The sequence below is a fragment of the Bombina bombina genome, chromosome 9, assembly GCF_027579735.1.
Source record: "Bombina bombina isolate aBomBom1 chromosome 9, aBomBom1.pri, whole genome shotgun sequence".
Classification (NCBI taxonomy): Eukaryota; Metazoa; Chordata; class Amphibia; order Anura; family Bombinatoridae; genus Bombina; species Bombina bombina.
Window position 1 is genome coordinate 16,751,776 of NC_069507.1, and position 12,190 is coordinate 16,763,965.

General features: G+C 42.1%; 1 protein-coding gene across 3 annotated transcripts in view; it reads left to right on the forward strand.

Moving 5' to 3' along the window:
* MICU1 (mitochondrial calcium uptake 1) overlaps positions 1-11,787 on the forward strand; it is a 381,583-nt gene extending 369,796 nt beyond the window's left edge. For all 3 annotated transcript variants that reach the window (XM_053691920.1, XM_053691919.1, XM_053691921.1), the window contains 2 exons: positions 1,444-1,533; positions 11,130-11,787. In XM_053691920.1, the coding sequence (XP_053547895.1) occupies positions 1,444-1,533; positions 11,130-11,290 (251 nt within the window). In that variant the 3' untranslated portion in view covers positions 11,291-11,787. The remainder of the gene's footprint in view (positions 1-1,443; positions 1,534-11,129) is intronic.
* Positions 11,788-12,190: the final 403 nt, after the last annotated feature.

The window sequence follows — 12,190 nt, forward strand, 5'->3', positions numbered from 1 at the left end:
TTGAATTATGCATTTGTTAATTACGCAGTTCTACTGTATTCTATTGTCATTTAACCATACGTGCTGGTGTGACTTCTCATACACAAGTGATCCATAGATATTTATACATTATTATTATACTTTATTTATGTAGCGCCATCATATTCTGCAGTGCTGTCCATGGGTACAATTCATTTAAATAAAACAATGATATAAAACTTGTAAGAGACAGAACAACATTTACAAACACATACATGAGGAATCGAGGGCCCTATTCCCATGGGAATTTACAATCTAGAAGGGCAGGAGGTTGAGAAACAGGAGGTGAGGACTGCAAGATTAAGATGTTAATGCAGAGTTAGATGAGGGAAATGTTGTTAGGTAAGAGAAATATTATTGAGTTGGGTGGTCGGCTTTTCTGAACATAAGTCTTTAGAGAGCATTTAAAGGAAGAAAGATTAGGGCAAAGCCTGACCGCACGAGGGAGAGTGTTCCAGAGGGTAGGTGCTGCACGAGGGAGAGTGTTCCAGAGGGTAGGTGCTGCACGAGGGAGAGTGTTCCAGAGGGTAGGTGCTGCACGAGGGAGAGTGTTCCAGAGGGTAGGTGCTGCACGAGGGAGAGTGTTCCAGAGGGTAGGTGCTGCACGAGAGAGAGTGTTCCAGAGGGTAGGTGCTGCACGAGGGAGAGTGTTCCAGAGGGTAGGTGCTGCACGAGGGAGAGTATTCCAGAGGGTAGGTGCTGCACGAGGGAGAGTGTTCCAGAGGGTAGGTGCTGCACGAGGGAGAGTGTTCCAGAGGGTAGGTGCTGCACGAGGGAGAGTGTTCCAGAGGGTAGGTGCTGCACGAGGGAGAGTGTTCCAGAGGGTAGGTGCTGCACGAGGGAGAGTGTTCCAGAGGGTAGGTGCTGCACGAGGGAGAGTGCTCCAGAGGGTAGGTGCTGCACGAGGGAGAGTGTTCCAGGGGGTAGGTGCTGCACGAGGGAGAGTGTTCCAGAGGGTAGGTGCTGCACCCTTTAGATTTTGGTGTAGATAATTTTGTTCATCTTGGAGACATCAGGCTATGAAATAAATCAGAATCGGGTACCAGTTTGTATCATTATCTAGACTCACTTGGTCTCATTCATATGGGAAAGATTACAATATTTAATACTAAATTCTGTTGTCACCTTTCCCAGCTTTCTTTTAAGGTTACTGTTATATGTGGTTAACAAAGTGCCAGCCTCATACACCTTTTACATAATACGCAGCAAGTCATCTGCAGTTCTTTTACTTGTGAGCGAGCGTAGATCAGGGGAATATCACCTCCTGTCTTTTTACGTTCATGTATTTACAATCGATCTGACATCTGTACTGAGTTTAAGTGCAGGAAGCATACACTAGAGAGGGTTCAGGTCTCATATTTTTTACTCCTTTAAATGGGCTATTATTCATGTACTGACTTGTGTCCCCTGCTGTTTTGTCCCCAGTTACAATGCAGCAAGTTGCCAGGACGGTGGCAAAAGTGGAGCTGTCAGACCATGTGTGTGATGTCGTCTTTGCCCTTTTTGACTGTGATGGTGAGTATGAAGGTCACATGACTTTATTTTATGGTACCAACCTATCAGTATGTACCGTGTTAGCTGACTACTTGATGGGCTGCTTTTGGGAATGCCATATGTTCTGTAGAAATACATGTGTATCAGTCACTAATAGATAACTTATTGCAAGTCCCCCTATATGACCCAGGTGGTCTTGTCCGCACAAGATCAATACACCAGACCAATTTTACATTATAAACCTATCATCCAGTTCATATGTTATATGATCCTCTGTGCACTGTTGTGACATGTGACGTCATGTTCCTGCAAGTATATAAGCTCTGTGCCCACATAGTACCCAGGCTCTGTCTTGGGTCCTCTACACTCCTCCATTTATACTTCTTCACTGGGTAAACTTATCAACAGCTATGGCTTCAAATATCATCTCTATGCTGATGACTCTCAGATCTACCTTTCCACCCCTGCTCTCTCTCCCTCTGTCCTTTCTCACGTCAGTGACTGCTTACCCAGCATTTCTTCCTGGGTGGCCTCTCACGGACTAAAGATTAAGATGTGTAAAACTGAGCTCCTTCTAATCCCCCCTCTAACTCTACTCCGGTTTCTGACTTAATGGCATGACTATCTCCCCATCATCCCAAGTAGGGTTGCCACCTCGGCCATGTTTTCCTGGACTCGTGCTGCAGGGTGTGCCGGGAGGAACATGAATAGTGCTGTCCAGGGTCACTATTTGTGTGCTGTTTAGGTGCACAATTGCCCTCTGCACACCCTGCAACTCATATGTGTCCCAGAAAACATGGCCAAGGTGGCAACCCTAATCCCCTCTGAGTTATACTTGACTCAAATCTGTCCTTCTAGATTGTAAGTTCCCACAGGAATAGGGCCATCAAAGGTCGTGTCTTCCTAGGTCTGGTGTGCTTTATCTCAGTCTGAAACCTTCATGTGGCGCAGTAGATCATGTAGGTCTGTCTTGGGACCGCACCTTTATAAATTATTACTATAGCCAGTTTTCCTCTTTATACTTTGTTTTTTAGTTTACTTCTTCAGCGCAAACAGTAACATTTACAGAATGTAGAATAAACATATTAGTTTATGAGGAAATTTAATGTTTTCTTTTGCACCAAACTGATAAACTTGCTAAATGTAATTAGGTATATTTTCTGCTCCTGTAAGGTATTAACGTATCATCTTTATCTGGTTTACGGTTGCTTAGCAATAGCAAGAGTTAAAGGATATAGCTCCACTAGACGGGACTGAGCATTGGTTACAAGAGTAGAGTGCTGGGTGTTCTGATCTCTGTCTGTAAAACAAATCCCCAGAAGTTATATTATCTGTGATTGGCCAGAGCTGGTCACATACCTCACCCTGCTACAATCTCTGTCTTTTCAAATTTATTTTATTAATCCATCAGGGTATACAAGATGAAAAGTAAATAGCCACGCAGGGCATAACAACCACAAACAAAACACACAGATACCATTAAGTAAGTCTTAACAGAGTTTTAGCCTAACATAATAAACAACCTAAAAAATAAATAGCCATACAAGGCCATATAAAATAACATAGGTATCATTGCATCGCTCTAGGATATTCTCTTTTACCAGAGGCAAACAAGTAAGCCCTAAAGTATACACTGTTGGAGTTTTCACATTTTATAACTAAAAACAGGGAAAAAACACATTAGTGGAACCCTCCCCTTCTTCTTCTACCTTTATAGGGAATATCCATAAAACTTAGTTACTAATATCCGTAAAACTTAGTTACTATCCAGTCAGGGTCACCCGAGTTTCCGAAATCTCAAAAGTAGAACAAGAAAGATATATCGGAATATCAGTGGCACTTTCCCCCTTCCTCTCCCTCTTCCTTTAAGGAATAACTGTTTTTTCCTCCTTTCTTTCCCCTTCCTTCCTTTATGGGGCGTATTTCAGGTCTTAGAATGTTGTCTCATGTTGCCTCCTCATACACCTCAGAGGTTTAACCAAACGCCCAAGCTGGGGGGGAAATGTCTCTTAATGCTAAATACTGAAAAGCCTCAGAGCTATGTAGGTAGCGCGTAACATATATTGGGTTGTTAAAGGAAATAAGAGAATAACTTTAAGCCACTTTGAAATAAAATTAGAGATATCTAACTCTTGCGGGGTTATTAGGTTAAACTGGGTATGTATTGTTTTTATAAAGATGGATAGGGAAGCGGCTTCTCTGCTCTTCCAGTTCTTTAGGATTAAATTACGTCCTATCATAATACAGTATTAATAAGGTTAACTTCTTGTCTATTATCGTGTATGTAGGAAGATTATATCCTTTAGCTGTATTACAATTTGAGACTCTAAAGATTTTCTTCCAAAATTGGTTTTATTTTTGGACATGACCAAAACCAGTGTATGATATCTGCTTGCAGAAAGTTACATCTGGTACATGATATATTCTCATCTTTTTTCCACTTGGCTAATCTTTGGGGAGTAATTTAAACATTATTTAATAATTTAATGTGCAATTCCTTCCATGTATTGGAGATTGGTGCTTTCCTAATCCATTTAATACTATTTTTAAGCTCCCTAACCTCGAGGTCAGGGAAATAGTTCATCCATTTAGCCTGAAGTGTATCTAAAAATCTTTACCATATTTAGTTAAACATGTTTTATATAAAGGGGAAGACGAATGACAGCCCTTTTGATAGAGTCTAATGTAGTCCCCCAGTTCGCCTAAGCCCCCCTGACCCTTGTATAATGTCTATATTGTGAGATATAAAGTGCCTAATTTGAAGATAAGCAAAAAAAGATTTATTAGAAATATTATATTCTCGGAAGATGGCTTCAAAAGTTTTAATCTGATTATTACTGTGTATGATTTGATTTAAAAACACCAGGCCTTTCTGTTCCCATGATCTAAAGGTCTGCGAGTTTAAACCAGGAATAAAGTTTGGGTTACCGCTAATTGTGAGAAAGGAGGAAAAATGATAATTTCTCCAACATAGGTGTGTCCGGTCCACGGCGTCATCCTTACTTGTGGGATATTCTCTTCCCCAACAGGAAATGGCAAAGAGCCCAGCAAAGCTGGTCACATGATCCCTCCTAGGCTCCGCCTTCCCCAGTCATTCTCTTTGCCGTTGTACAGGCAACATCTCCACGGAGATGGCTTAGAGTTTTTTGGTGTTTAACTGTAGTTTTTATTATTCAATCAAGAGTTTGTTATTTTAAAATAGTGCTGGTATGTACTATTTACTCTGAAACAGAAAGGTGATGAAGATTTCTGTTTGTAAGAGGAAAATGATTTTAGCAACCGTTACTAAAATCGATGGCTGTTTCCACACAGGACTGTTGAGAGGAATTAACTTCAGTTGGGGGAAACAGTGAGCAGACTTTTGCTGCTTGAGGTATGACACATTTCTAACAAGACGATGTAATGCTGGAAGCTGTCATTTTCCCTATGGGATCCGGTAAGCCATTTTTATTACATAAGAAAAAAAGGGCTTCACAAGGGCTTTTAAGACTGTAGACATTTTCTGGGCTAAAACGATTGATATATAAGCATATTTTAATACTTCATAGCTTTGAGGAATTATTTTATTCTTGGGAATTATGTAAAATAACCGGCAGGCACTGTATTGGACACCTTATTCTCTAGGGGCTTTCCCTAATCATAGGCAGAGCCTCATTTTCGCGCCTCTATTGCGCACTTGTTTTTGGGAAGCATGACATGCAGATGCATGTGTGAGGAGCTCTGATACATAGAAAAGACTTTCTGAAGGCGTCATTTGGTATCGTATTCCCCTTTGGGCTTGGTTGGGTCTCAGCAAAGCAGATACCAGGGACTGTAAAGGGGTTAAATATAAAAACGGCTCCGGTTCCGTTATTTTAAGAGTTAAAGCTTTCAAATTTGGTGTGCAATACTTTTAAGGCTTTAAGACACTGTGGTGAAATTTTGGTGAATTTTGAACAATTCCTTCATACTTTTTCACATTTGCAGTAATAAAGTGTGTTCAGTTTAAAATTTAAAGTGACAGTAACTGTTTTATTTTAAAACGTTTTTTGTACTTTGTTATCAAGTTTATGCCTGTTTAACATGTCTGAACTACCAGATAGACTGTGTTCTGTATGTGGGGAAGCCAAGGTTCCTTCTCATTTAAATAGATGTGATTTATGTGACACAAAATTTAGAGAAAATGATGCCCAAGATGATTCCTCAAGTGAGGGGAGTAAGCATGGTACTGCATCATCCCCTCCTTCGTCTACACCAGTCTTGCCCACACAGGAGGCCCCTAGTACATCTAGTGCGCCAATACTCCTTACTATGCAACAATTAACGGCTGTAATGGATAATTCTATCAAAAACATTTTAGCCAAAATGCCCACTTATCAGCGAAAGCGCGACTGCTCTGTTTTAGAAAATACTGAAGAGCATGAGGACGCGGATGATATTGGTTCTGAAGTGCCCCTACACCAATCTGAGGGGGCCAGGGAGGTTTTGTCTGAGGGAGAAATTTCAGATTCAGGGAAAATTTCTCAACAAGCTGAACCTGATGTAATTACATTCAAATTTAAATTGGAACATCTCCGCGCCCTGCTTAAGGAGGTGTTATCTACTCTGGATGATTGTGAGAATTTGGTCATTCCAGAGAAATTATGTAAAATGGACAAGTTCCTAGAGGTCCCGGGGCCCCCCGAAGCTTTTCCTATACCCAAGCGGGTGGCGGACATTGTAAACAAAGAATGGGAAAGGCCCGGCATACCTTTCGTCCCTCCCCCTATATTTAAGAAATTGTTTCCTATGGTCGACCCCAGAAAGGACTTATGGCAGACAGTCCCCAAGGTCGAGGGGGCGGTTTCTACTCTAAACAAACGCACCACTATACCCATAGAAGATAGTTGTGCTTTCAAAGATCCTATGGATAAAAAATTAGAGGGTTTGCTTAAAAAGATGTTTGTTCAGCAAGGTTACCTTCTACAACCAATTTCATGCATTGTTCCTGTCACTACAGCAGCGTGTTTCTGGTTCGATGAACTAGAAAAGGCGCTCAATAAAGATTCTTCTTATGAGGAGATTTTGGACAGAATTCATGCTCTCAAATTGGCTAACTCTTTCACCCTAGACGCCACTTTGCAATTGGCTAGATTAGCGGCGAAAAATTCTGGGTTTGCTATTGTGGCGCGCAGAGCGCTTTGGCTAAAATCTTGGTCAGCGGATGCGTCTTCCAAGAACAAATTGCTTAACATTCCTTTCAAGGGGAAAACGCTGTTTGGCCCTGACTTGAAAGAGATTATTTCTGATATCACTGGGGGCAAGGGCCACGCCCTCCCTCAGGATAGGTCTTTCAAGGCCAAAAATAAACCTAATTTTCGTCCCTTTCGCAGAAACGGACCAGCCCCAAGTGCTACGTCCTCTAAGCAAGAGGGTAATACTTCTCAAGCCAAGCCAGCCTGGAGGCCAATGCAAGGCTGGAACAAAGGTAAGCAGGCCAAGAAACCTGCCACTGCTACCAAGACAGCATGAGATGTTGGCCCCCGATCCGGGACCGGATCTGGTGGGGGGCAGACTCTCTCTCTTCGCTCAGGCTTGGGCAAGAGATGTTCTGGATCCTTGGGCGCTAGAAATAGTCTCCCAAGGTTATCTTCTGGAATTCAAGGGGCTTCCCCCGAGGGGGAGGTTCCACAGGTCTCAATTGTCTTCAGACCACATAAAAAAACAGGCATTCTTACATTGTGTAGAAGACCTGTTAAAAATGGGAGTGATTCATCCTGTTCCATTAGGAGAACAAGGGATGGGGTTCTACTCCAATCTGTTCGTAGTTCCCAAAAAAGAGGGAACATTCAGACCAATCTTAGATCTCAAGATCCTAAACAAGTTTCTCAAGGTTCCATCGTTCAAAATGGAAACCATTCGAACAATTCTTCCTTCCATCCAGGAAGGTCAATTCATGACCACGGTGGATTTAAAGGATGCGTATCTACATATTCCTATCCACAAGGAACATCATCGGTTCCTAAGGTTCGCATTTCTGGACAAGCATTACCAGTTTGTGGCACTTCCGTTCGGATTAGCCACTGCTCCAAGAATTTTCACAAAGGTGCTAGGGTCCCTTCTAGCGGTGCTAAGACCAAGGGGCATTGCAGTAGTACCTTACTTGGACGACATTCTGATTCAAGCGTCGTCCCTTCCACAAGCAAAGGCTCACACGGACATTGTCCTGGCCTTTCTCAGATCTCACGGGTGGAAAGTGAACGTAGAAAAAAGTTCTCTATCTCCGTCAACAAGGGTTCCCTTCTTGGGAACAATAATAGACTCCTTAGAAATGAGGATTTTTCTGACAGAGGCCAGAAAATCAAAACTTCTAAACTCTTGTCAAATACTTCATTCTGTTCCTCTTCCTTCCATAGCGCAGTGCATGGAAGTAATAGGTTTGATGGTAGCGGCAATGGACATAGTTCCTTTTGCGCGAATTCATCTAAGACCATTACAACTGTGCATGCTCAGTCAGTGGAATGGGGATTATACAGACTTGTCTCCGACGATACAAATAGATCAGAGGACCAGAGATTCACTCCGTTGGCTGTCCCTGGACAACCTGTCACAGGGGATGAGCTTCCGCAGACCAGAGTGGGTCATTGTCACGACCGACGCCAGTCTGGTGGGCTGGGGCGAGGTCTGGGGACCCCTGAAAGCTCAGGGTCTTTGGTCTCGGGAAGAATCTCTTCTCCCGATAAATATTCTGGAACTGAGAGCGATATTCAATGCTCTCAAGGCTTGGCCTCAGCTAGCAAAGGCCAAATTCATACGGTTTCAATCAGACAACATGACGACTGTTGCGTACATCAACCATCAGGGGGGAACAAGGAGTTCCCTGGCGATGGAAGAAGTGACCAAAATCATTCAATGGGCGGAGACTCACTCCTGCCACTTGTCTGCAATCCACATCCCAGGAGTGGAAAATTGGGAAGCTGATTTTTTGAGTCGTCAGACATTTCATCCGGGGGAGTGGGAACTCCATCCGGAAATCTTTGCCCAAATTACTCAGTTGTGGGGCATTCCAGACATGGATCTGATGGCCTCTCGTCAGAACTTCAAGGTTCCTTGCTACGGGTCCAGATCCAGGGATCCCAAGGCGACTCTAGTAGATGCACTAGTAGCACCTTGGACCTTCAAACTAGCTTATGTATTCCCGCCGTTTCCTCTCATCCCCAGGCTGGTAGCCAGGATCAATCAGGAGAGGGCATCGGTGATCTTGATAGCTCCTGCGTGGCCACGCAGGACTTGGTATGCAGACCTGGTGAATATGTCATCGGCTCCACCATGGAAGCTACCTTTGAGACGGGACCTTCTTGTTCAAGGTCCGTTCGAACATCCGAATCTGGTCTCACTCCAACTGACTGCTTGGAGATTGAACGCTTGATCTTATCAAAGCGAGGGTTCTCAGATTCTGTCATTGATACTCTTGTTCAGGCCAGAAAGCCTGTAACTAGAAAAATCTACCACAAAATATGGAAAAAATATATCTGTTGGTGTGAATCTAAAGGATTCCCTTGGGACAAGATAAAAATTCCTAAGATTCTATCCTTTCTTCAAGAAGGTTTGGAGAAAGGATTATCTGCAAGTTCCTTGAAGGGACAGATTTCTGCCTTGTCTGTGTTACTTCACAAAAAGCTGGCAGCTGTGCCAGATGTTCAAGCCTTTGTTCAGGCTCTGGTTAGAATCAAGCCTGTTTACAAGCCTTTGACTCCTCCTTGGAGTCTCAATTTAGTTCTTTCAGTTCTTCAGGGGGTTCCGTTTGAACCCTTACATTCCGTTGATATTAAGTTATTATCTTGGAAAGTTTTGTTTTTGGTTGCAATTTCTTCTGCTAGAAGAGTTTCTGAATTATCTGCTCTGCAGTGTTCTCCTCCTTATCTGGTGTTCCATGCAGATAAGGTGGTTTTGCGTACTAAACCTGGTTTTCTTCCGAAAGTTGTTTCTAACAAAAACATTAACCAGGAGATAGTCGTGCCTTCTTTGTGTCCGAATCCAGTTTCAAAGAAGGAACGTTTGTTGCACAATTTGGACGTAGTTTGTGCTCTAAAATTCTATTTAGATGCTACAAAGGATTTTAGACAAACATCTTCCTTGTTTGTTGTTTATTCTGGTAAAAGGAGAGGTCAAAAAGCAACTTCTACCTCTCTCTCTTTTTGGCTTAAAAGCATCATCAGATTGGCTTACGAGACTGCCGGACGGCAGCCTCCTGAAAGAATCACAGCTCATTCCACTAGGGCTGTGGCTTCCACATGGGCCTTCAAGAACGAGGCTTCTGTTGATCAGATATGTAAGGCAGCGACTTGGTCTTCACTGCACACTTTTACTAAATTTTACAAATTTGATACTTTTGCTTCTTCTGAGGCTATTTTTGGGAGAAAGGTTTTGCAAGCCGTGGTGCCTTCCATCTAGGTGACCTGATTTGCTCCCTCCCTTCATCCGTGTCCTAAAGCTTTGGTATTGGTTCCCACAAGTAAGGATGACGCCGTGGACCGGACACACCTATGTTGGAGAAAACAGAATTTATGTTTACCTGATAAATTACTTTCTCCAACGGTGTGTCCGGTCCACGGCCCGCCCTGGTTTTTTAATCAGGTCTGATAATTTATTTTCTTTAACTACAGTCACCACGGTATCATATGATTTCTCCTATGCAAATTTTCCTCCTTTACGTCGGTCGAATGACTGGGGAAGGCGGAGCCTAGGAGGGATCATGTGACCAGCTTTGCTGGGCTCTTTGCCATTTCCTGTTGGGGAAGAGAATATCCCACAAGTAAGGATGACGCCGTGGACCGGACACACCGTTGGTGAAAGTAATTTATCAGGTAAACATAAATTCTGTTTTACTCCTAGCGTGGCGCATAGCATCTGCCAAGCAATGAAATTAACCCTAATTGTAACCCAATGATTATAACCCTATTGTGAATAATTGTTGGGAGTTGGTTTTACTTGCAGTGCAACACTGCATTAAGTGAAAAGGGAGATATTAAGTTTTCTACAAGGTCAGTATGTGTTAAATAATTTTCTTTGGTAAAGCCAATCTACTGCATATCTGGCTTAAAGTAATAATATTATAAAATTTAATGTCCGGGAAGGAGACTCCACTTAAATTTGTGAGTTGAGATAACTTCTGTATAGATAACAAATGTCTCTTCTTAGCCCATATAAAGGTAGCACATGCTCTATAAAAGGAATCAATATCTTTCTTAAGTATAAACAACGGTACGTGTTGTATTATATATAATAACTGAAGTAATAGAATCATTTTAATAAGCATTACTTTCCCTGAGAAAGATATGGGACATGGTTGCCATCTATATAGTTTAGCTTGTGCCTTGACAAAACAATTTGTATAATTTAATTTCTACCAGTTGTTTGGGTTCTTATGGAATAGGATTCTGAGATACCTTATTGATTCTACTTCTCTAAATGGGTGGTGGTAACAAAGACTGGGCCCTGTGTTAAAGACGGCCCTGGTAACAATAACTGCCCAGATGTTGTGATAATTTGACAGTGTTAAAACAAACCTTTGATAGTCTGTCCCGTAGTAAGACGTTTCTGTCTGTGCTCACTAAACAGAATTACAATTTATTATCTCTGTCTTATGTTTGTGACAGGAAACGGGGAGCTCAGTAACAAGGAATTCATTGCCATCATGAAGCAACGTCTGATGAGAGGTCTGGAGAAGCCAAAAGACATGGGGTTCACACGACTGATGCGGGCAATGTGGAAATGTGCACAGGAAACTGCCTGGGACTTTGCCGTACCCAAACCGTAACTTGAGACTCCAAAGAATTATTGGTGCTGTGAACTGGCGTGCAGCAAATGCACATCCCTGTAGGCCTGTTCCCTGCTTGCAAACTCCATGGTTATCCTGTAGTATTAAACAATATGGGTCCTCTATGTATCTGGCTGCACCCAACCGTGTGCTGTAAGTGCCCATGCGTTCCCTTGCTGATAGTCATAGCTCTGTCCGTAGTTAATAGACAGACAGCTGGACATTTGTTACAACAATATAGTTGGGGCCAAACAAGTTTAAAGTGACTCCATGTTTATAGCACCAATGTGTTTAATTCGATTAGAAAATGAATCTATTTTAATATTTGTTACAAATGTTTTTGTTTTAATCACGTTTGCTGTATAACGCACATCACTGTCTTCAGTTAATTTAACAAGATTATAATTCAGATTTATTTCATGCCTGTAAAGGGGTTGGGAGCCAAATGTTTTGCTTGGCTATTGTAAATAACAATAAAGCTATTTTGTTCAAATCAACACCGCCTCATCCTGTTTTCCTTTAAATAATTTCTGTGTTCTACTCCTGGTCTAATCTCACGTCTAGTTCTTCATATCAATAGCAGAGAAATCATAGTGCCGGGCCCAGGGTTGTAAATGCTTTGCGCAAACTCACTCACAAACATATCCGCTGTCTCCTTAAAGAGATGTGAAACCCAAATGTTCTCTTTCATGCTTCAGATAGAGCATGTGATTTAAAAACAAAATTTATTTACTTTTATTATCTAGTTTGTTTTGTTCTTTTGCTATCTCTTGTTGAAAAGGATACTTAGGTGGGACCCAGGAGCTTCGGATTGGTAGCTGCATTTATATGCTATTGACTCGCCCAATGCATTAACTAGCTCCCAGTAGTGCATTTCTGTTTGTTGTTTTCAACAAAGTA